The sequence below is a fragment of the Capra hircus genome, chromosome 9 (genome assembly GCF_001704415.2).
Source record: "Capra hircus breed San Clemente chromosome 9, ASM170441v1, whole genome shotgun sequence".
NCBI classification, from domain to species: domain Eukaryota; kingdom Metazoa; phylum Chordata; class Mammalia; order Artiodactyla; family Bovidae; genus Capra; species Capra hircus.
Window position 1 is genome coordinate 54793581 of NC_030816.1, and position 23206 is coordinate 54816786.

The window sequence follows — 23206 nt, forward strand, 5'->3', positions numbered from 1 at the left end:
TGTAAACGAATGAAACTAGAACACTTTATGACACTGCACACAAAAATAAACTCAAAATGGATTAAAAATCTAAATGTAAGACTAGAAACTATAAAACTCCTAGGGGGAAACATAGGCAGAACACTCTCTGACATAAATTTCAGCAAGATCCTCTATGATCCACCTTCCAGAGTAATGGAAATAAAAGCAAAAATAAACAAATAGGGCCTAATAAGGCCCCTTAAAAACTTTTGCACAGTGAAAAAAACTATAAGCAAGGTGAAAAGACAGCTTTCAGAATGGGAGAAAATAATAGCAAATGAAGCAACTGACAAAGAATTAATCTCAAAAATATACAAGCAGCTCATGAAGCTCAATACCAGAAAAATAAATGACCCAATCAAAAACTCAGCCAATGGACTGAAGAGACATTTCTCCAAAGAAGACATACAGTTGGCTAACAAACACATGAAAAGATGCTCAACATCACTCATTGTCAGAGAAATGCAAATCAAAACCACAATGAGGTACCATCCCACACCAGTCAGAGTGGCTGCTATCCAAAAGTCTACAAGCAATAAATGCTAGAGTGGGTGTGGAGAAAAGGGAACCCTCTTACACTGTTGGTGGGAATGTAAACTAGGACAGCCAGTATGGAGAACAGTGTGGAGACTCCTTAAAAAACTGGAAATAGAACTGCCATATGACCCAGCAGTCACACTGCTGGACATACACACTGAGGAAACCAGAATTAAAAGACACACATGTACCCCATTGTTCATCACAGCCCTGTTTACAATAGCTAGGACATGGAAGCAACCTAGATGTCCATCTGCAGACGAATTGATAAGAAAGTTGTGGTACATATAGACAATGTAATGTTACTCAGCTATTAGAAAGAACTCATTTGAGTCAGTTCTAATGAGGTGGATGAAACTGGAGCCTGTTATACACAGTGAAGTAAATCATAAAGAAAAACACCAATACAGGATATTAACACATTTATATGGAATTTAGAGAGATGGTAACAACGACCCTATATACGAGACAGCAGAAAAGACACAGATATAAAGAACAGACTTTTGGACTCTGGGGGAGGTGTAGATGGGATGATTTGAGAGAATAGCATTGAAACATGTATATTACCATATGTGAAATAGATCACTAGTCCAAGTGTGATGCACGAAACAGGGCACGCAAAGTCAGTGCACTGGGACAACCCAGAGGGATGGGATAGGGAGGGAGGAAGGGGGGAGGTTCGGGACTTGGGGATACATGTATACCTGTGGCTGATTAATGTCAACGTATGGTGAAAAACCACCACAATATTATAAAGTAATTAACCTCCATTTAAAATAAATTAATTTTTAAAAAAGAAAAGAAATAAAGGTTAAGTGGGGAAGAGAAACCGTTCTAGACTGTCTAGGAAGAGTGTAATTTATATTTTCTGGATTCACTATTTTGTATAAGGTCAGTACTGTCTTGGATACTCAGACTTATCACCACCATTTTAGTAGGCTTTATTATTCATAAAGTAACAGAGAGCAACTAATACTAGCTATTAACTTTAAACACATGGCAATTGTAGCATAAATGATAGCAATATAAAGTTTTATAAAGAATCGTGGACATAACTGAGCTCCACAGACTTTTCTGGGTCCCACTTTTGTCATGTATAATATCAGAATAGTTCTTTTCTTTTTTTTTTTCATGTTGTACCTACTTTACAATGACATTGTGAAGATCAGGTATGTAGAGGATACTCTATCTGAGAACCTATGTAGTCTCCTCTCCCATAAGAGAGGCAAAAAGGCCTGAGATTTACCCCAACTCCTTTCTCTAGTAGTCCAGTAACTCACTAGTGTGTGAGTACAAAAGTCCAGCTCCTTTCCCCCAAAGCTGAAAAAATCTTGAGATGTTATTTATGCTCCAGAGCTTTCCCTGGATTGGGCTAAGACTGGAACTTAACTGGAATCCTTTCTTCTCCATTTCTTGCTTTACCCACTCCTTGGCTGAATTCTTCTATGAGCTTTCTTAAATTATGAATTTCTTTGCAAATATAAGCCAATATTAATTTTATCATCACCCATTTAAGAATCTTCTTTTACTATAACCAGCAATGATATGTTAATAATGGAAATGAATGTGCTTAGTAGCTCAGTTGTGTCTGACTCTTTAAAACCCCATGAACTGTAGCCCACCAGCCTCCTCTCATGGGAATTCTCCAGGCAAGAATACTGGAGAGGGTTGCTGTGCCCTCCTTCAGGGGGTCTTCCTAACCCAGGGATCGAATCCAGGTCTCCCACATTGAAGGTGGTTTCTTTACTATCTGAGCCACCAGGGAAGCCCAAGAATATTGGAGTGTGTAGCCTATCCCTTCTCTAGGGGAACTTCCCAACCCAGGAATCAAAGCGGGGTCTCATGCATTGCAGGAGAATTCTTTACCAGCTGAGCTACCTGGGAAGCCCATGGAAATAAATAGATAGCTAAATAGTTAAACATATGTTCATAAAGTCCAGTGCAGTTTCTATAAGTTTGCAAAATATATTTCTCAATAATTCTGTAACTCTAAACACAAAAAATATTCACTACTTACATATATATGTATATATATATAAAACATTCACAATTTTTATGCCAACAGAAATTAGTAGCAATGAAATAACTAAAAGCAGGCAAAATCCAAAATATTGCTATTTGTTGTGGAGATATATCCATCATTTGAATATATATATATATTTTTCATGTCCACCAATGTGCTCTAGTATTCATGCTTAGCCTAATACCCGTTTCATGCCCCTGTAAACACCAGTAGGAGGACAACTAAAAGCATCCCTGGACACCAAGAGGATTATCTGGAATAATTTATGAAAAAAGTTTGATACTATAGCTACATTTATAAATTGGAGTTTCCACTATCTATAAAAGCACGTTATATAGAAGAGATTGGAAGAGTACGCTGAAATGACAATTATTGTCCTGAGCTAGAGTGATTATAGAAAATTTATATGTTTATTATCCATAAATGTTTAATCAATAAGAGTTAACAGTTTGTATAGCATAGAGATGAGCAGGGTTATATGCTATCAAATGGGAATGGCTTGAATAGTTTTTGCAGTTCTCAAATGTTGTTATAGCTCCACATTCATCATTTCTAACATATAAATGATCAGGCTATATTTCCCTGAAAAATTACTTTTATTCAGCTAAATTAAACTAAAGGTCTTGCTTAAATTTTTATTGTAACCTTCCAAATAAATTTGTTTCACTTCTGAGGGCATCTTAAATGATTTAAAGCACCTTATGACCTGCCCAAACTCATCAGGTCTAAAGCTGCTTAAGTGTCTTGAGTGTCCCTATATCATAGAAACCGCTACCCATGCTTTATCTCTGTTACTCTTATAATAAACTCTTTGAACATTTAATCAATCTGAACCTGTTTGGAATTGAATTCTTTCACCAGCAAATGTTAAGAAACAATTTAAGTGGACTTATTTAATGATACTTTATTGAGCATTTGTAATAGTACATTGGAAATAATATATTGACATGATAAATGTATAAAAACCTAATGTTACAGATAATTTTCTTCTCACTTTGCTTTTTCTAACCAGCACAGGAAGAATTAACATTCACAGTCAGCTGTACAAATTTCTACAGTCCTAGGCCACTAAAGATGGTCCAGGATTATTTGGCTAGTGTTTATAACTTTTGGATTAAATCTCCTACTGTCTCTCATCTTCCTTTTCTGTTTGCCTCTTGAACAAACATCCTTCAGTTCAGTTGAGTCGCTCAGTTGTGTCTGACTCTTTGTAACCCCATGGACTACAGCAAGCCAGGCCTCCCTGTCCAATACCAACTCCCAGAGTTTACACAAACTCATGCCCATTTAGTCAGTGATGCCATCCAGCCATCTCATCCTCTGTTGTCCCCTTCTCCTCCCGCCTTCAATCTTTCCCAGCATCAGGGTCTTTTCCAATGAGTCAGATCTTTGCATCAGGTGGCCAAAGTATTGGAGTTTCAGCTGCAGCATCAGTCCTTCCAGTAAATATTCAGGACCAATTTCCTTTAGGATGAACTAGTTGGATCTCCTTGCAGTCTAAGGGACTCTCGGGAGTCCTTTCTGACACCACAGTTCAAAAGCATGAATTCTTCAGCACTCAGCTTTTTTTATAGGCCAACTCTCACATCCATACATGACTACTGGAAAAACCATAGCTTTGACTAGACATACATTTGTTGGTAAAGTAATGTCTCTGCTTTTTAATATGCTGTCTAGGTTGGTCATAACTTTTCTTCCAAGGAGCAAGCGTCTTTTAATTTCATGGCTGCAGTCACCATCTGCAGTGATTTTGGAGCCAAAAAAATTAAAGTCTGTCATTGTTTCTACTATTTCCTCTTCTATTTTCTGTGAAGTGATGGGACCAGATGCCATGATCTAAACTTTCTGAATGTTGAGTTTTCAGTCAACTTTTTCACTGTCTTCCTTCACTTTCATCAAGAGGCTCTTTAGTTCTTCTTCACTTTCTGCCATAAGGAAGGTGTCATCTGCATATCTGCGGTTATTGACATTTCTCCTAGCAATCCTGATTCCAGCTTGTGATTCATCCAGTCCAGCATTTCCCATGATGTACTCTTCATATAAGTTACATAAGCAGGGTAACAATATATAGCCTTGACATACTCCCTTCCCGATTTGGAGCCAGTCTGTTGTTCCATGTCCAGTTCTAACTGTTGCTTCTTGACCAGCATACAGATTTCTCAGGAGGCAGGTCAGGTGGTCTGGTATTCCCATCTCTTGAAGAATTTTTCACAGTTTGTTGTGATCCACACAGTCAAAGACCTTGGCATAATCAATAAAGCAGAAGTAGATGTGTTTTTCTGGAACTCTCTTGCTTTTTCAATGATCCAACAGATGACAATTTGATCTCTGGTTCCTCTGCCTTTTCTAAACCCAGCTTGAACATCTCGAAGTTCACAGTTCATGTACTGTTGAAGCCTGGCTTGGAGAATTTTGAGTATTACTTTGCTAGCTGTTGATTATATTTAGGCTGAACTACATATACATAATTTATTGTGCTATCCAGGAAACTGAGAGACTCTGTGTTTTTAACACTTAAGCCAGAACAACAGGCAATCTGGGACCATCCTTGGTAATTCAGAGCATATAGTCTTGTTAGCATCTCTTCAAAGTTACCCAGCTTACTTGGGCTTCCCAGGTGGTGCTAGTGGTAAAGACCCTGCCTGCCAGTGCAGGAGCCTTAACAGATGTGGGTTTGATCGCTGGGTCAGGAAGATCCCCTGGAGACAGGCATGGCAACCCACTCCAGTATTCTTGCCTGGAGAATCCCACAGGCGGAGGAATCTGGTGGGCTACAGTCCCTGGGGTCTCAAACAGTTGGACACAACTGAAGCAACTTAGCACACAAACTTACAGTAACATAACCATCATATACTTAAGTGAATTGTTTCACTGAAGCGTAGAAGATTGACGAACAGTTGGCATTTGGGGTTCATTCAGTTGGATTTCCTTTAGAATTTCTGAAGTTAGTGTTATATATTTTATTTATATCAAATAATCCACTTCCAGAGAGACACAATAAAAAATCTGTCTTGAGAAATATGTGATCAAAAGGAAAGAATTAAATAGAAAATGTAGCCATTTATTGCCACTTGCTTCCTTTTTCTCATTAGTAAAATTAATAAGTTGAATTATTTGGTCATTTTGATCCCTAAAATGAATGCATCTAGGTAAGCCCAGAAATCAATGTAAATTTTTATTCATTTCTAATTTAAAAATGAAGACTTCAAAAAATTTTTTTGTAATCTAAAGCAGTAGGTGGGCCCATTGCCTATTTCTGTATGGCACCCAAGCTGTGAATGCTTGTTACAGGTAGACTTAGCTAACAGAGAATACTAAATATTTAGCCACAGTTATGTAAATTTGTGGAAAAGGAAACAACAACCCACTCCAGTATTCTTGCCTAAAGAATTCTATGGACAGAGGAGCCTGGTGGTCTACAGTCCATGGGGTCACACAGAGTTGGACATCACTGAAGTGACTTTGTACCCATGCATGTAAATTTGATACCTCGACAAGAATCCCATTCTTCTCATTATTATATCAGTTTTCCATCAGTATATTATAAAACAATTTATACTTGATTAATATTCTGATTTGAATTCCTTCAGCCAAAAATGTTTAAAAATTTCTCTCTCTTTCACTGCATGAGTTTGATTTTGCCTCTTGACCTACAAAGCCTGCAATGTTTACTGTCTAGCTCTTTGCAGGAAAAATTTGTTAACCCCTGATCTATTGACTTTTGCTATCAATTTTGTTTCATTCACAATAACACACACACAACAACAACAATTTTGAGACATGACTTATTATTAATCTCCTTTGCATTGTCATTGTTTAAATTCAGGTGTGCCCCTGGCTATACCGGCAGCCCAAGCAGCCCTGGAGGCTCCTGCCAAGAATGTGAGTGTGACCCCCATGGCTCACTGCCTGTCCCCTGTGACCCCGTCACGGGGATCTGCACGTGCCGACCCGGAGCCACAGGGCGGAAGTGTGACGGCTGTGAACAGGGGCATGCGCGCGAGGGCATGGAGTGTGTTTGTACGTATACTAACTTGATTATTGGCTTTGGGGGGCTTGGTTCCATTTCTGTCTCATTTCCAGTGAGAAAGACTGATTTTTTTTTCCTTATTTTTCAATAGCTAGTGTTTCCCTTGTTTTTCAATAGTTACTGCTACTGTTCGTTCTCCCTGACACTGTCTGTCCACCTTCTGCTGTTTGCCTGCTGTTTTGTCTCCATCCTGCTGAGCCAAGAATAGCTGAGAAAATCCTCAGCATGCTTTAGTCAGTTCATTGAAGACCTACAGCAAAGTTCCCAGAGGCAGATTCTATTTTATTTTCCCCATCTAAGAGTTTGCAGTTTTACCTAAAGCTGACATTGCCTTTGTGACAGATTAAAGGTCTGGGTTTGTTAAATTTTTTAAGAATCCTCTTGAATTTGTAATCAAATGGACAGGCACTGGTAACCCTTGAAATACAACTGGCTTTTCTGAGTTTACAGAAATCCATGGGCATCCTTCTTCTTAACTTTCTCTTGCACTACAGAACCTGGAAGCAGTGACAATGAACTCAAGGGTTTCTACTCGCATGTTTTCCTTTGTTTTAATTGCTTCAGGATTCAGTAATGCCATCCTGAGTGTACATCAACTATCAGTATTAAATATAATTCTTAGATCTTATATAATCTAAAAAGGTTATTTATAAATATAGGGAAGACCATTATACTGTGGTATATTCTTTTCCTTGAGGAAATTTACAATATTGGTCTTAATTCTTTCTAACAAATGTAAGTAGAAATTATTTAAGTGCTTTTTTTTCAATATTTACATATTTTAGTGTATTTACATATGCTTGTATTTCTGGTTTTAACATCTGTGTGTGTCTGAAGCTTGATAACATTTTCACTAGAATTTTTGTTTGTGCTCTAATTTTATGAGTTACCTCAAAAGCTAAGCCTGGCTTTTTAGATCTGCCAAAAGGTAAAGACTGGGTATATTTGGGAATATAATTTTTAAACTTCTTCTTTTCTGTATATTTCATATTGCATTTAAAATAAAAATAAATGTCAAGTTTGATGGGAGGAGATAAAGTGTAGTATGTAATATACATTTACATTATCATATTCAGTTATTGGTATATACAGATTCACTCTTCTTAAGTAAAATGGCACATTTTAATGTTAATTGCATGGACTTCCAGTATAATACAACCAGTTTTAATATTGTTATTAAAGTTAACTATTAACATGGAAATATTCAACTATATAATATATATTCATAACCTAAATGCTAATCTAACAGACTGTGAATTTTAAATTAATTAATTTTCTAGGGGTGAGATCAGAAAAATCTGATCTCTTTTTCTATGAGATTGTGGTTTGTTTGCTTTCTATCTTGTTGCATTGATTTATATGTATGTTTTTGTACCAGTACCATATTCTTTTGATAAATGTAGCTCTGTAGTATAGTCTAAAGTCAAGGAGCATGATCCCTCCAGCTCTGTTCTTTCACAAAATTGTATTGGCCCTTTGGAGTCTTTTGTTTTTCCAAGTATGCTCATTCAAGCAATATTTATCCTTCCAATCCATAAGCACAGTCTATCTTTCCATTTTTTGTTCTGTCTTCAATTTTTTGTAATCAATGTCATATAGTTTTACAAGTAGAAGCCTTTTATCTCTTTAGATGTATTCTTTTTGATGCATTTGTAAATTGGATTGTTTTCTTAATTTCTCTTCTCATAGTTTGTCTTTAGGGTACAGAAACACAACAGATTTTTGGATATTAATTTCGTATCCTGCCACTTTACTGAATTCATTAATGAGTTCAAATAGTTTTTTGGCAGTTTCTTTAGGATTTTCTATATAAAGCATCATGTCCTCTGCAAATAGTGATAATTTTACTTCCTCCTTTCCTTCTTTCTAAATCCTTAAGCTAACTTAGAGCGAGAAACCAAAGAATGGATTCACCTAGTACATTGATCTGCTGGTCCTGTTTTGTCACATATGAATATAGTAGAATTTTATAATGCCCATGAGTGAGAGTGGATGAAGTAGCTTGATTCTGGCAAGAGAATATTTATGTAGTAAGGAAAAATGTCCTCTGATACAAATAAAACCTTCTTCAGAGCCTGGAGACCATGTTACTTCAATAAAGAAAAGAGATAAAATAGTGCTGTTATAAGAGATAAAATAGTGCTATTATCTGTGCTGACTATAAAAATAAGATGTTTGTCACATTTGATAGAAATAAATTAAAACTCAAATCATTAGTAGCATGTATCATACAGTTAGTTCTTCTCTCTTTGGCTGATTCTTTAGAAAATACAGTTTAATTTGGCCCACATCATGGATGTGTATACTTTTTTAAAAAATGCACCGGGAAATGATCATTGCAGTATCTCAGGTGAGCCACATATTGGTAGAAAGAATTTATGTACTCCCTATGGAGTTTATGCTTTTCAGTCAGTCAGTGAGTTCAATTGCTCAATCATGTCCAACTCTGTGTCCCCATCGACTGCAGCATGCCAGGATTCCCTGTCCTTCACCAACTCCAAGAGCTTCCTGAAACTCATGTCCATTGAGTCAGTGATACCATCAAGCCATCTCATCCTATGTCATCCCCTTCTCCTCCCACCTTCAGTCTTTCCCAGCATCAGGATCTTTTCCAGTGAGTCAGATCTTCACATGAGGTGACCAAAGTATTGGAGTTTCAGCTTCAGCATCAGTCTTTCCAATGAATATTCAGGACTGATTTCCTTTAGGATTGAGTGGTTGGATCTCCTTGCAGTCCAAGGGACTCTCAGGAGTCTTCTCCAACACCAGAGTTGAGAAGCATCAATTCTTTGGTGCTCAGCTTTCTTTATGATCCAACTCTCACATCCATACATGACTACTGGAAAAACCATAGCTTTGACTAGATAGACCTTTGCCAGCATAGTGATGTCTCTGCTTTTGAATATGCTGTCTAGGTTTGTCATAGCTTTGCTTCCAAGGAGTAAGCATCTTTTAATTTCATGGCTGCAGTCACCATCTGCAGTGATTTTGGAGCCCAAGAAAAGAAAGTCTGTCACCATTTCCATTGTTTCCCCATCTATTTGCCATGAAGTGTTGGAATCAGATGTCATAATCTTAGTTTTTTGATGTTGAGTTTTAAACCAACTTTTTCACTGTCCTCCTTCACTTTCATCAAGAGGCTCTTTAGTTCTTTGCCCTTTGCGTCTCGGATTAACAGTCAATGGAGCGGTTACTTCTTTACTTCTGGGCTTAAAGCCCATGTTCCCTCAAGAAAGAATAAAGATAAGATGGGCTAAAAAAAATAAAATAAATTTAATATATGTAAAGTCAGTAGATACATACATTTTTTTTTCCTCTGCTAACCATTGGGACTCTCTAAGATTTAAAACATTGTGGTAGTTATGGTAGATTCTTATCAATCAGAAATTGCCAGGTGAAGTCCTTGCAGTCCCTCCATGCAGGTGAAAAGACACAGTAACTGGCACTCAGATTTCTTCAAGGCCTTTGTATTTTTTTCCTAATGAGACGGACTGGAGAAAGCTCTGCAATGTGTTCTTCCTTTTAGATGCTGATGAGTTCTGAATAGGTCTTATTGGACTTCCCAGATGAGAGCCTCTCCTTAGTGAGTTAGGTTAATACAAATCCAACCTCTTTTTTCAGCCTCATTCATAATGTACACGTCATTTTATAAAATGAGACCAACCACCTGCCTTTCTGAAACTTGAGACTGAGCAAGAAAACCATTGTTTATTTAATAGTGAAGTTTTATATTGGGAAACACCAAATTTGGATCTGTTTATGTCCTATTTGGGGCTCCCCTGGTGGCTCAGGTGGTAAAGAATCTGCAATGTAGAAGACCCAGGTTCAATCCCTTGGATGGGAAGATCCCCTGGAGAAGGGAATGGCAACCCACTCCAGGATTCTTGCCTGGGGAATTCCATGGACAGAGAAGCCTGGTGGACTACAGTCCATGGGGTCACAAGAGTCTAGACTAGTAGTTAACACTGAACAACTCATGTGATATTCAAAATAGAGCTGTTGGCAAGATGTCATTCCATAAAGAGTGCCTGAAATATTTTATAAATATCAAATTGATGCTTTCTATTTATATTCAATATGTATGAAATATTAGGAATATATCAGCACTTATTTATAGTTACAAATTATCTAAAATATAAAATTTAAGATGATGCTTTGCTTGCTAACATTGCAAAAGCAATCATGAACTATGTTTTTACCTCATAAGGTAAGCCTAGCTAAATATTATAACACACTAACTCTGTAAAATACGCACTTTCCAGACACTCGGTAAAACCCAAGGTTTGAAGTCTTTTCCTACCTTAGTCTTGTTGTTGTTCAGTCATTCAGTTGTGTCAGACTCTTTGCAATCCCATGGACAGCAGCACACCAGACTTCCCTGTCCTTCACCAACTCTCAGAGCTTGCTCAGCTCCTGTCTGTTGAGTCGGTGATGCCATCCAGCCATCTGGTCATCTGTCTTCCCTCGCTCCTCCTGCCTTCAATCTTGACCAACATCAGGGTCTTTTCCAATGAATCGGCTCTTTGCATCAGGTGGCCAAAGTATTGGAACTTCAGCTTCAGCATCAGTACTTCCAAAGTATACTCAGGGTTGATTTCCTTTAAGACTGACTGGTTTGATCTCCTTGCAGTCCAAGGGACTCTCAAGAGTCTTCTCCAACATCACAGTTTGAAAGCATCAGTTCTTTGACACTCAGTCTTCTTTATGGTCCAGCTCTCACATCTATACATGACTACTGGAAAAACCATAGCTTTGACTAGACAGACCTTTGTTGGCAAAGTGATATCTTTATATAGATTATTGTCTTTATTTTATTTACTTTATTGAAGAGTTGTTGATTTACAATGTAAAGTTAGTTTCAGGTGTACAGCACAGTGCTTCGGTTTATTGTTGTTGTTTAGACACTAAGTCATGTCCAGCTCTTTTGAGACCCCATAGACTATAGTCCACCAGGCTCCTCTGTCCATGGCATTTCCCAGGCAAGACTACTAGAGAGGGTTGCCATTTCCTTCTCCAGGGGATCTTCCCAATCCAGGGATTAAACCTGCATCTCCTGCTTTGCAGGCAGATTCTTTACTACTGAGCCACCATGGAAGCCCATGATTCAGTTTATATATATATACATATATATATATATATATGTATATATATATATATATGTATGTATGTATAAAATACATCTGAGTTAAATGGTCATCTGAGTTAAATTCACCCATTCCAGTCCATTTTAGTTCGCTGATTCCTAGAATGACAACGGTCACTCTTGCCATCTCCTGTTTGACCACTTCCAATTTGCCTTGATTCATGGACCTGACATTCCAGGTTCCTATGCAATATTGCTCTTTACAGCATCAGACCTTGCTTCTATCACCAGTCACATCCACAGCTGGGTATTGTTTTTGCTTTGGCTCCATCCCTTCATTCTTTCTGGAGTTATTTCTCCACTGATCTCCAGTAGCATATTGGGCACCTACTGACCTGGGGAGTTCCTCTTTGAATATCCTATCATTTTACCTTTTCATACTGTTCATGGGTTCTCAAGGCAAGAATACTGAAGTGGTTTGCCATTCCCTTCTCCAGTGGACCACATTCTGTCAGACCTCTGAACAATGACACGCCCATCTTGGGTGGCCCCACAGGCATGGCTTAGTTTCATTGAGTTAGACAAGGTTGTGGTCCTAGTGTGATTAGATTGACTAGTTTTCTATGACTATGGTTTCATGTATCTGCCCTCTGATGCCCTCTTGCAACACCTGCTGTCTTACTTGGGTTTCTCTTACCTTGGATGTGGGGTATCTCTTCATGGCTGCTCCAGCAAAGCACAGCCACTGCTCCTTACCTTTGATGAGGGGTATCTCCTCACCGCCGCCCCTTCAGACCTTGAATGTGGAATAGCTCCTCTAGGCCTTCCTGCACCCACGCGCCACCACTCCTTGGACATGGGGTTGCTTCTCCCAGTCACTGCCCCTGACCTCAGACATGGGGTTGCTCCTCCTGGCCACCGCCCCTGGTCTGGGACATGGGGTAGCTCCTTTCAGCTGCTCCTGCACTGTCACAGCCTGGCACTCTCAGCCACCGCCCCTGACCTCGGACGCGGGGTAGCTCCTCTCGGCTGCCACCCCTGACCTCGGATGTGGGGTAGCTCCTCTTGGCCGCCGCCCCTAGGGCACGGGGTCCTCCCGGCTTCTGCCCCTGACCTCGGACGTGGGGTAGCTCCTCTCGGCCGCTCTATGTGCGCTGTCGGAGCTGCCCATAGGTGGGGGGAATGGGTGAATTTAACTCAGATGACCATTATATCTACTACTGCCGGCAGGAATCCCTTAGGAGAAATGGAGTAGCCACCATGGTCAACAAAAGAGTCCGAAATGCAGTACTTGGATGCAATCTCAAAAATGACAGAATGATCTCTGTTCGTTTCCAAGGCAAACCATTCAATATCACAGTAATCAAAGTCTATGCCCCAACCAGTAACACTGAAGAAACTGAAGTTGAACGGTTTTATGAAGACCTACAAGATCTTTTAGAACTAACACCCAAAGAAGATGTCCTTTTCATTATAGGGGACTGAAATGCAAAAGTAGGAAGTCAAGAAACACCTGGAGTAACAGGCAAATTTGGCCTTGGAATGAGGAATGAAGCAGGGCAAAGACTAATAGAGTTTTGCCAAGAAAATGCACTGGTCATATCAAACACCCTGTTCCAACAACACAAGAGAAGACTCTACACATGGACATCACCAGATGGTCAACACCGAAATCAGATTGATTATATTCTTTGCAGCCAAAGATGGAGGAGCTCTATACAGTCAACAAAAACAAGGCCAGGAGCTGACTGTGCCTCAGATCATGAACTCCTTATTGCCAAATTCAGACTCAAATTGAAGAGTAGGGAAAACCACTAGACGACTCAGGTATGACCTGAATCAAATCCCTTATGATTATACAGTGGAAGTGAGAAATAGATTTAAGGGCCTAAATCTGATAGATAGAGTGCCTGATGAACTATGGACTGAGGTTTGTGACATTGTATAGGAGACAGGGATCAAGACCATCCCCATGGAAAAGAAATGCAAAAGAGCAAAATGGCTGTCTGAGGAGGCCTTTCAAATAGCTGTGAAAAAGAAGAGAAGTGAAAAGCAAAGGAGAAAAGGAAAGATATAAGCATTTGAATGCAGAGTTCCAAAGAATAGCAAGAAGAGATAAGAAAAGCCTTCCTCAGCTATCAATGCAAAGAAATAGAGGGAAACAACAGAATGGGAAAGACTAGAGATCTCTTCAAGAAAATGAGATACCAAGGGAACATTTCCTGCAAAGATGGGCTCGATAAAGGACAGAAATAGTATGGACCTAACAGAAGCAGAAGATATTAAGAAGCGGTGGCAAGAATACACAGAAGAACTGTACAAAAAAGATCTTCATGACCCAGATAATCATGATGGTGTGATCACTCACCTAGAGCCAGACATCTTGGAATGTGAAGTCAAGTGGGCCTTAGAAAGCATCACTATGAACAAAGCTAGTGGAGGTGATGGCATTCCAGTTGAAATATTTCAAATCCTGAAAGATAATGCTTTGAAAGTGCTGCACTCAATATGCCAGCAAATTTGGAAAACTCAGCAGTGGCCACAGGACTGGAAAAGGTCAGTTTTCATTCCAATCCCAAAGAAAGGCAATGCCAAAGAATGCTCAAACTACTGCACAATTACACTCATCTCACATGCTAGTAAAGTAATGCTCAAAATTCTCCAAGCCAGACTTCCGCAATATGTGAACTGTGAACTTCCAGATGCTCAAGCTTGTTTTAGAAAAGGCAGAAGAACCAGAGATCAAATTGCCAACATCCGCTGGATCATGGAAAAAGCAAGGGAGTTCCAAAAAAACATCTATTTCTGCTTTATTGACTATGCCAAAGCCTTTGACTGTGTGGATCACAATAAACTGTGGAAAATTCTGAAAGAGATGGGAATACCAGACCACCTGACCTGCCTCTTGAGAAACCTATATACAGGTCAGGAAGCAACAGTTAGAACTGGACATGGAACAACAGACTGGTTCCAAGTAGGAAAAAGAGTATATCAAGGCTGTATGTTGTTTCCCTGTTTATTTAACTTTTATGCAGAGTACATCATGAGAAATGCTGTACTGGAAGAAGCGCAAGCTGGAATCAAGATTGCTGGGAGAAATATCAATAACCTCAGATATGCAGATGACACCACCCTTATGGCAGAAAGTGAAGAGGAACTAAAAAGCCTCTTGATGAAAGTGAAGGAGGACAGTGAAAAAGTTGGTTAAAGCTCAACATTCAGAAAACGAAGATCATGGCATCTTGGTCCCATCACTTCATGGGAAATAGATGGGGAAACAGTGTCAGACTTTACTTTTTGGGGCTCCAAAATCACTGCAGATGGTGACTGCAGGCACGAAATTAAAAGACGCTTACTCCTTGGAAGAAAAGTTATGACCAACCTAGGTAGCATGTTGAAAAGCAGAGACATTACTTTGCCAACAAAGGTCCGTCTAGTTAAGGCTATGGTTTTTCCAGTGGTCATGTATGGATGTGAGAGTTGGACTGTGAAGAAAGCTGAGCACCAAAGAATTGATGTTTTGAACTGTGGTGTTGGAGAAGATTCTTGAGAGTTCTTTGGACTGCAAGGAGATCCAACCAGTCCTTTCTGAAGGAGATCAGCCGTGGGATTTCTTTGTAAGGAATGATGCTGAAGCTGAAACTCCAATACTTTGGCCACCTCATGAGAAGAGTTGATTCGGTGGCAAAGACTCTGTTGCTGGGAGGGACTGGGGGCAGGAGAAGGGAACGACAGAGGATGTGATGGCTGGATGGCATCACTGACTCGATGGACATGAGTCTGAGTGAACTCCGGGAGTTGGTGATGGACAGGGAGGCCTGGCGTGCTGCGGTTCATGCGGCTGCAAAGAGTCAGACATGACTGAGCAACTGAACTGAACTGATAAAATACATATAATATATGAATATTTTTTATTATTTTCCCTTACAGGTAATTGTTGAGTATATTTCCCTGTGCTATACAGTAGGTGTTTGTGTTAGCTATTTTATTTAGACTATTAATTTCGATAGCCAGTTGTTAGCAAGAATCTATCACAATAATGCAGAGGCCTTCGTATATTATCAATAGAGCACTGCAGTATTCTTATACTCAAAGTAGATTAGTAATACCAGTTAGTATATATGTTCCCTATATATGAGAGCAGGGACAAAATAGTGGAAGTGGTTGATCACTGTGAAGAAAATGAGACTTTCCATAATGAAAGATGATGAAAAACCATCAGTTGGCCTTCATTGCTATTTAATGAGTGAGGTTTTGTTTGTCAGACTTGTGACCACCCTCCATCCTAGCCTTTTAAATGCCAGCCTCCATCTGTCTCTATTTAATCCCCAAGTCCTAATTCCTATTCAAAGGCCAGTATGGCACAGTGGCAAAGAATCTGCCTGCCAATGCAGGAAACACAAGAGACATGGGTTTGATCCCTGGGTTGGGAGGGTCCCCTAGAGTAGGAAATGGCAACCCACTTTATTATTCTTGTCTGGGAAATTCCATGGACGGAGGAGCCTGGTGGGCTACAGTCCATGGGGTTGCAAAGAGTGGAACATGACTGATCACACACATACACGTCTACTAGAGTTTTCTGTCATTCTAAACCAGGGCATGTTATTCAAATCCAGGCATCAGAATAGCTATAAAAGTAATTTCTGTTCACCCACCTTTCACCTTTTTCACACCTGTTTTGTTTGAGAAACATGTTTTGAGTTTCTTGTTGCCAGTGTCCTTGACCTACATTCAGGCTAAAAATGTAGAACAGCAACTATCACTGAGTCCAGATGATTTTCTTACTGGCTGTCAAGTCTCAGTGGTTTGTGTATCATGTTGAAAAAGCCATTCCATTAATAGATTAAGGAGTTGTGTTGTTGAACTGTCATACAGAAGAGGTGGATCACTATTTAATTTTCAGTCAGGCTTTGTGAGTAAATGCTACTTGATTACAGCTTTCACTCTGCAAGATCCAGGAAGTTGATTAACCTTGAATAAAAATTGATCACATTACCTTAAAGTTAGAAGTCTTATAAATGAGATAGTCTAGTCATCTTCTCCTAGTTTATCGTGTCTCTGAAACAAACCATCTCCTAAAGCAAGGAAACATGCTATTATGAAGTGTTTATTGAGGCTTTGAATTCTGGCTGGCCACATTTGATTTGTTAACTTTTCTAAGTCTCATTTCACTATCCATAAAATCCTTGTGCATTAGATGACAAGTCTAAGCATAATAGATGTTCAGTAAATTCTAGCTGTTCTTATCATCATGGTTATCATTTGACCATTTTTCTCAAAAGCATGATGTTTTGTGCAGTGCCTCCATTTCTGATGAGATATGCTAAATTCTGGGTTTTTAAGTAATTAATTCTAGGCTCTTCAAGTCACAGAAAACCCCTTTTATAATCACCTTATATTTTCTCTTCTCTGTAAGTCCTTCAAATATATTATTTATGGATTCGTAAACACTGACTGTAGCTATTTTTCTCATCTTTAAAATTAGGGCATTAAGAGTACTCATTTCATAGAATTTCTGTGAAGAATGGATGAGATAATTAAGTCAAGATACAACATATTGTCTGCCACATAATGGATGCTGTGTAGATAAAAGATATTGTCCCATTATTACATGTAGTAGTTTCAAAGCTTCCCTTTGGTTTTTGAAGAGATGCACCATACTTGAACCATATTGAAAGTGAAAGTCACTCAGTCATGTCTGACTCTTTGCGACCCCATGAACTATACAGACCATGGAATTCTCCAAGCCAGAATACTGGAGTGGGTAGCTGTTCCCTTCTCCAGGGGATCTTCCCAACCCAGGGATTGAACCCAGGTCTCCTACATTGCAGGTGGATTTTTTTACCAGCTGAGCCACAGGGGAAGCCCAAGAATACTGGAGTGGGCAGCCTATCCCTTCTCCAGCAGATCTTACCAACCCAGAAATTGAACTGGGGTCTCCTGCATTGCAGGGAGATTCTTTGCCAACTGAACTATCAGGGAAGCCCAAGAACCATATTGAACTTATTTTAAATATATATTTATGTACATAATTTTATTTAATATTTATATACCTCACAACTTGTCACATGAATAAATTATCAGCCTCATCCAAAATCTGCAGAAAATCTTTCCCTCTATTCAAAGAACTAACAGGCAAAAGAAAAAGCCTTTTTAATGGATTTGAAGCCACATTTTTATTTTAGAAGATATTTATCTATAAATAATATAGAGTAACTGATTTCATTTAACAAGTCTTAAATAAATGCTAATCTAAAACTTTCTTCTTGAAGAGGAAAGAGAGAAACATAAAATCCATACTGAGAAACTTTCCTGATGGTCCAGTGTCTAAGACTCCTTATTCCCAAGTCAGGGGGCCTGAGTTCATTCCCTGGTCAGGGAACTAGCTCCATGTGCACAAAGCTACATGCTGCAACTGAAAGATCCCCTGTGCTGCAACTAAGACCCAGCACAGCCAAATAAATAAATTAAAAAATTTTTAATCCATATATAAGAGACAAGCAATGGCCTTAATGTAGAAGAATTAAATTAAAACGCACATGAACACACAGCTTTTTTCTTTTGTTAGAAATGTGTATTTACTCATTTTATCCCTATTTGCTTAGAGTGGACAGTTTGTGTATCTTTACCTAAAATTGGTTAATAGGTTTGGCCTTTTTAAAAATATGCAGTGCTCTCATTTCAGCTTCAGATTATTTGGTTTGGATGTGGTGGGTAAATTTTTTGTCACAGTAAGCCAGTGATTATTATGCATGGGGGACTCTAGTAGAAATGCAGTATTTTGTACTAATTGCTAACGGAACGATCTGTAATTTCAGCTGCATGATTTGCCCCTTACATGTGCCCAGCTATAACAATCTGAAGTTAGTACTGCATTTGTTAATATTAGACACAAATTTATCCTGACACTTTCATAGGCAAAGCCTCAGAAACATTTAGTCATGTAAAATATAATCATAGTCTTAAAATATTTGCTTTTTGCTCCCATGCATTTCAGGCAGAATCTCATTTTATAACTTATCTCTATTGCTTAACAGGAGAATGGTTTGGAGAGGTTCCTTGGGGATCTTGATTATATGATAGGTGTTATGAGTAGTTACTGCACCCTTATCAAAGAACAATGTTTATGTAATGTGAATATTCCTTGTCTCTATACACACTTCAGATCTTTCCTATCGTACTGAATTAAATGTGGTTTTAATTTGCATCCCATTTCCAGTGTTTGTTGCCAGACATTTCAGACTTTTTGAGGACAAATGAAAGTAGCTTGTAGTGTAAGTTAAATATTTTGTGTCAGGATAAAATTAGCAAACCATTATGTAAAGGGCACATTTCCCCATGTGTTTATCTTATAACTGCATGAACTAGACTTGTACAGAAGCTTTGAAAAAACCCCATAGCTGTCATATTCATAAGTCTTTCTGACCTATTTGGATATGTGTTAGTATATTACTTGGAGCATACTATAAAACTTAGCCTTCACTTATGGAAATGTGCTTGTACTTTTTCCCCCAAAAGCAAATACAGAGCATAAGACATAGTATAATAATAGACCTTTGGACGCAGAGACATAAAATGGAATTATGAGTCCTTGAAAGAGCAATTAAATACATTTTCATTTCAACAACTGAAGATGAGAAACCAAAACAGATGGACAGGGGGTAGAATAAATGAGAGAAAAATCCGTATTCATCATGCCTCTTGGCATTCTAGCTCTCCAATTTACTCTGCAGTGTTTTACAGTAAATCAGACCTAGTTCTGCATTCCAGCCCCTGATTTATGCTTGTATGAAGTAAAAACTGAAATTACTAAGAAAACTTTTCCCTGGAAGTTTCTGGAACCATCAGTGAGGAGCCTGAAGCCATACCATTATCAATGAGCTGACTCAATTCCTCTTAGAAATGGGTAGGTTATAAATTCTAAATAAGTTAGAGAAAGAACTAGCAATGTATTCTGAAGAACACCCTACCCTAAAAAGCAAGTGAAATGTCATATTATCAAGTATCTTTCAAGATCTTGAAAGTGAAAAACAGCGCACTGCTTGCTTCTATCCTGAGAACATCTGCCCAAAATACATGTTCACTAGAGGTTGAATGGAACTTTTAAAATGGTAATAACTCTGTGATCTTCTCCAAAATATTTTTTGCTCTCCTTTCACAAAGATAATAGTAAACAAATATTTGTTGATTGCCTACTATGCGCAAAACACTTTCTTAGACACTGTAACCAAAGCTGATTAAGGTCCCTTCTCTGGTGATAAAGAAACAATATAAAAATCTTAAAATGAAAAGATAGCTTATACATGCATGAGTGTTAAGATAACAAGACAAAGGGAATACAATAGTGATGTGTGAGGACAGTAATTTCAGAGTCATCAGGGCTGACTCCTCCAAGAAAGTAACACTTGAGCCCTGGCCCTGATTCTCCAGGAGTCACATAGGTGAAGATGAAGAAAGAAGTGTTCTCGACAGAGGAGACAGCAAGTAAAATGACCTCTTTCTTCCAAACCCCATCTCCCTTTAGGATAGAGAATCTGTAAAGTTTGTCATCTGGCCCAATGGTTCTAAACTCTGCTATATAATAGAATTATCTGGTATCTTTTAAATGTACTGATGCCTGGGCCTTACCACAAACCCATCAAATCAGAGTGTCTGGAGGTGGCTAGGGGAAACACTAGACAACTGTATTTTTGTAAATGGCCATGATTCGAATATGCAGCAAGATGGAGAGCCGCTGACCCACAGCAGTGCATCTCAAATATTAACATGCAGAGATCACAGGGGAATCTTTCTGAAATGCAGATTCTGATTCACTGGATCTGGGATGGGGCCCAAGATCCTAATAAGCTCCCAGGTGATGTGATTGCTGCTGATACAGTGGTTATCCAAAGTGTGGTGCCCAGGAACAAAGAATTAATATTCACCTGGAAGCTTGCTAGAAAAGCACATGCTTAGTCAGAGAATCAGAAACCCGACCATTCAATCACCTCTCAAATCAGAAATGCTAGGGGTATGGCCCAGCCTTCTGTGATTTAAGAAAGCCCTTCAGATGACTCTGAAACCCATTCAAGTTTGAGGATTAAACTGGGTCTTGGTGTTTAGACAGAGTCAATTTGGTACCTAATTGTGTTCCAGCTTGTGTGTTCCATGATTGGTTCATGTTTACAGGTCTGTTGAAACTTCTCAAGCACTTAACCTTGAGCTGAAGGTTTGAGGCCACAGTCTTCTCTTCCTTTTACTTAGTTTCCATTTAAAGCAAATCCTCTCTCTTTCTGGATAGAAGAGAAAGAGATCCAGCTCTAGTTTGTCAGACCTCACTTCTTGCTTCCAAAGCCTCTTTGTTCATTCAGCTTGCAAGCCACCAGGAGCTTAGAGCACCCCTGCAGGTGGCGCTCCACACTCACCAGTGTCACCTGCAAATGGGCAGGAATCCCTCAGAAGAAAGGAGTAGCCATCATGGTCAACAAAAGAGCCCTAAATGCAGTACTTGGATGCAATCTCAAAAATGACAGAATGATCTCTGTTCATCTCCAAGGCAAACCATTCAATATCACAGTTATCCAAGTCTATGCCCCAACCGGTAACACTGAAGAAATTGAAGTTGAACGGTTTTGTGAAGACCTACAAGATCTTTTAGAACTAACACCCAAAAAAGATGTCCTTTTCATTATAGGGGACTGAAATGCAAAAGTAGGAAGTCAAGAAACACCTGGAGTAACAGGCAAATTTGGCCTTGGAATGAGGAATGAAGCAGGGCAAAGACTAATAGAGTTTTGCCAAGAAAATGCACTGGTCATAGCAAACACCCTCTTCCAATAACACAAGAGAAGACTCTACACATGGACAACACCAGATGGTCAACACCAAAATCAGATTGATTATATTCTTTGCAGCCAAAGAAGGAGAAGCTCTATACAGTCAACAAAAACAAGACCAGGAGCTGACTGTGGCTCAGATCATGAACTCCTTATTACCAAATTCAGACTCAAATTGAAGAAAGTAGGGAAAACTGCTAGATCATTCAGGTATGACCTCAATTAAATCCCTTATGATTATACAGTGGAAGTGAGAAATAGATTTAAGGGCCTAGATCTGATAGATAGAGTGCCTGATGAACTGTGGAATGAGGTTCATGGCATTGTACAGGAGACAGGGATAAAGACCATCCCCATGGAAAAGAAATGCAAAAAAGCAAAATGGTTGTCTGGGGAGGCTTTACAAATAGCAGTGAAAAGAAGAGAGGTGAAAAGCAAAGGAGAAAAGGAAAGATATAAGCATCTGAATGCAGAGTTCCAAAGAATAGCAAGAAGAGATAAGAAAGCCTTCTTCAGCGATCAATGCAAAGAAATAGAGGGAAACAACAGAATGGGAAAGACTAGAGATCACTTCAAGAAAATTAGAGATTCTAAGGGAACATTTCATGCAAAGATGGTCTCGATAAAGGACAGAAATGGTATGGACCTAGCAGAAGCAGAAGATATTAAGAAGAGGTGGCAAGAATACACGAAAGAACTGTGTAGAAAAGGTCTTCATGACCCAGATAATCATGATGGTGTGATCACTCATCTAGAGCCAGACATCTTGGAAAGTGAAGTCAAGTGGACCTTAGAAAGCATCACTATGAACAAAGCTATTGGAGGTGATGGAATTCCAGTTGAGCTATTTTAAATCCTGAAAGATGATGCTGTGAAAGTGCTGCACTCAATATGCCAGCAAATTTGGAAAACTCAGCAGTGGCCACAGGACTGGAAAAGGTCAGTTTTCATTCCAATCCCAAAGAAAGGCAATGCCAAAGAATGCTCAAACTACCACACAATTGCACTCATCTCACATGCTAGTAAAGTAATGCTCAAAATTCTCCAAGCCAGGCTTCAGCAATACATGAACCGTGAACTCCCTGATGTTCAAGCTGGTTTTAAAAAAGGCAGAAGAACCAGAGATCAAATTGCCAACATCTGCTGGATCATGGAAAAAGCAAGGGAGTTCCAGAAAAACATCTATTTCTGCTTTCTTGACTATGCCAAAGCCTTTGACTGTGTGGATCACAATAAACTGTGGAAAATTCTGAAAGAGATGGGAATACCAGACCACCTGACCTGCCTCTTGAGAAATCTATTTGCAGGTCAGGAAGCAACAGTTAGAACTGGACATAGAACAAATAGGAAAAGGAGTATGTCAAGGCTGTATATTGTCACCCTGCTTATTTAACTTCTATGCAGAGTACCTCATGAGAAATGCTGGACTGAAAGAAACACAAGCTGAAATCAAGATTTCTGGGAGAAATATCAATCACCTCAGCTATGCAGATGACACCACCCTTATGGCAGAAAGTGAAGAGGACCTAAAAAGCCTCTTGATGAAAGTGAAAGAGGAGAGTGAAAAAGTTGGCTTAAAGCTCAACATTCAGAAAACGAAGATCATGGCATCTGGTCCCATCACTTCATGGGAAATAGATGGGGAAACAGTAGAAACAGTGTCAGACTTTATTTTGGGGGGCTCCAAAATCACTGCA

At 39.1% G+C, this 23206-nt stretch overlaps 1 protein-coding gene across 3 annotated transcripts in view; it reads left to right on the top strand.

The window, feature by feature from the left end:
* The window catches only part of LAMA2 (laminin subunit alpha 2), a 677281-nt gene that overhangs the window by 487457 nt on the left and 166618 nt on the right, over window positions 1–23206 (top strand). For all 3 annotated transcript variants that reach the window (XM_005684731.3, XM_005684732.3, XM_018053196.1), the window contains exon 32: window positions 6408–6601. In XM_005684731.3, the coding sequence (XP_005684788.2) occupies window positions 6408–6601 (194 nt within the window). The remainder of the gene's footprint in view (window positions 1–6407; window positions 6602–23206) is intronic.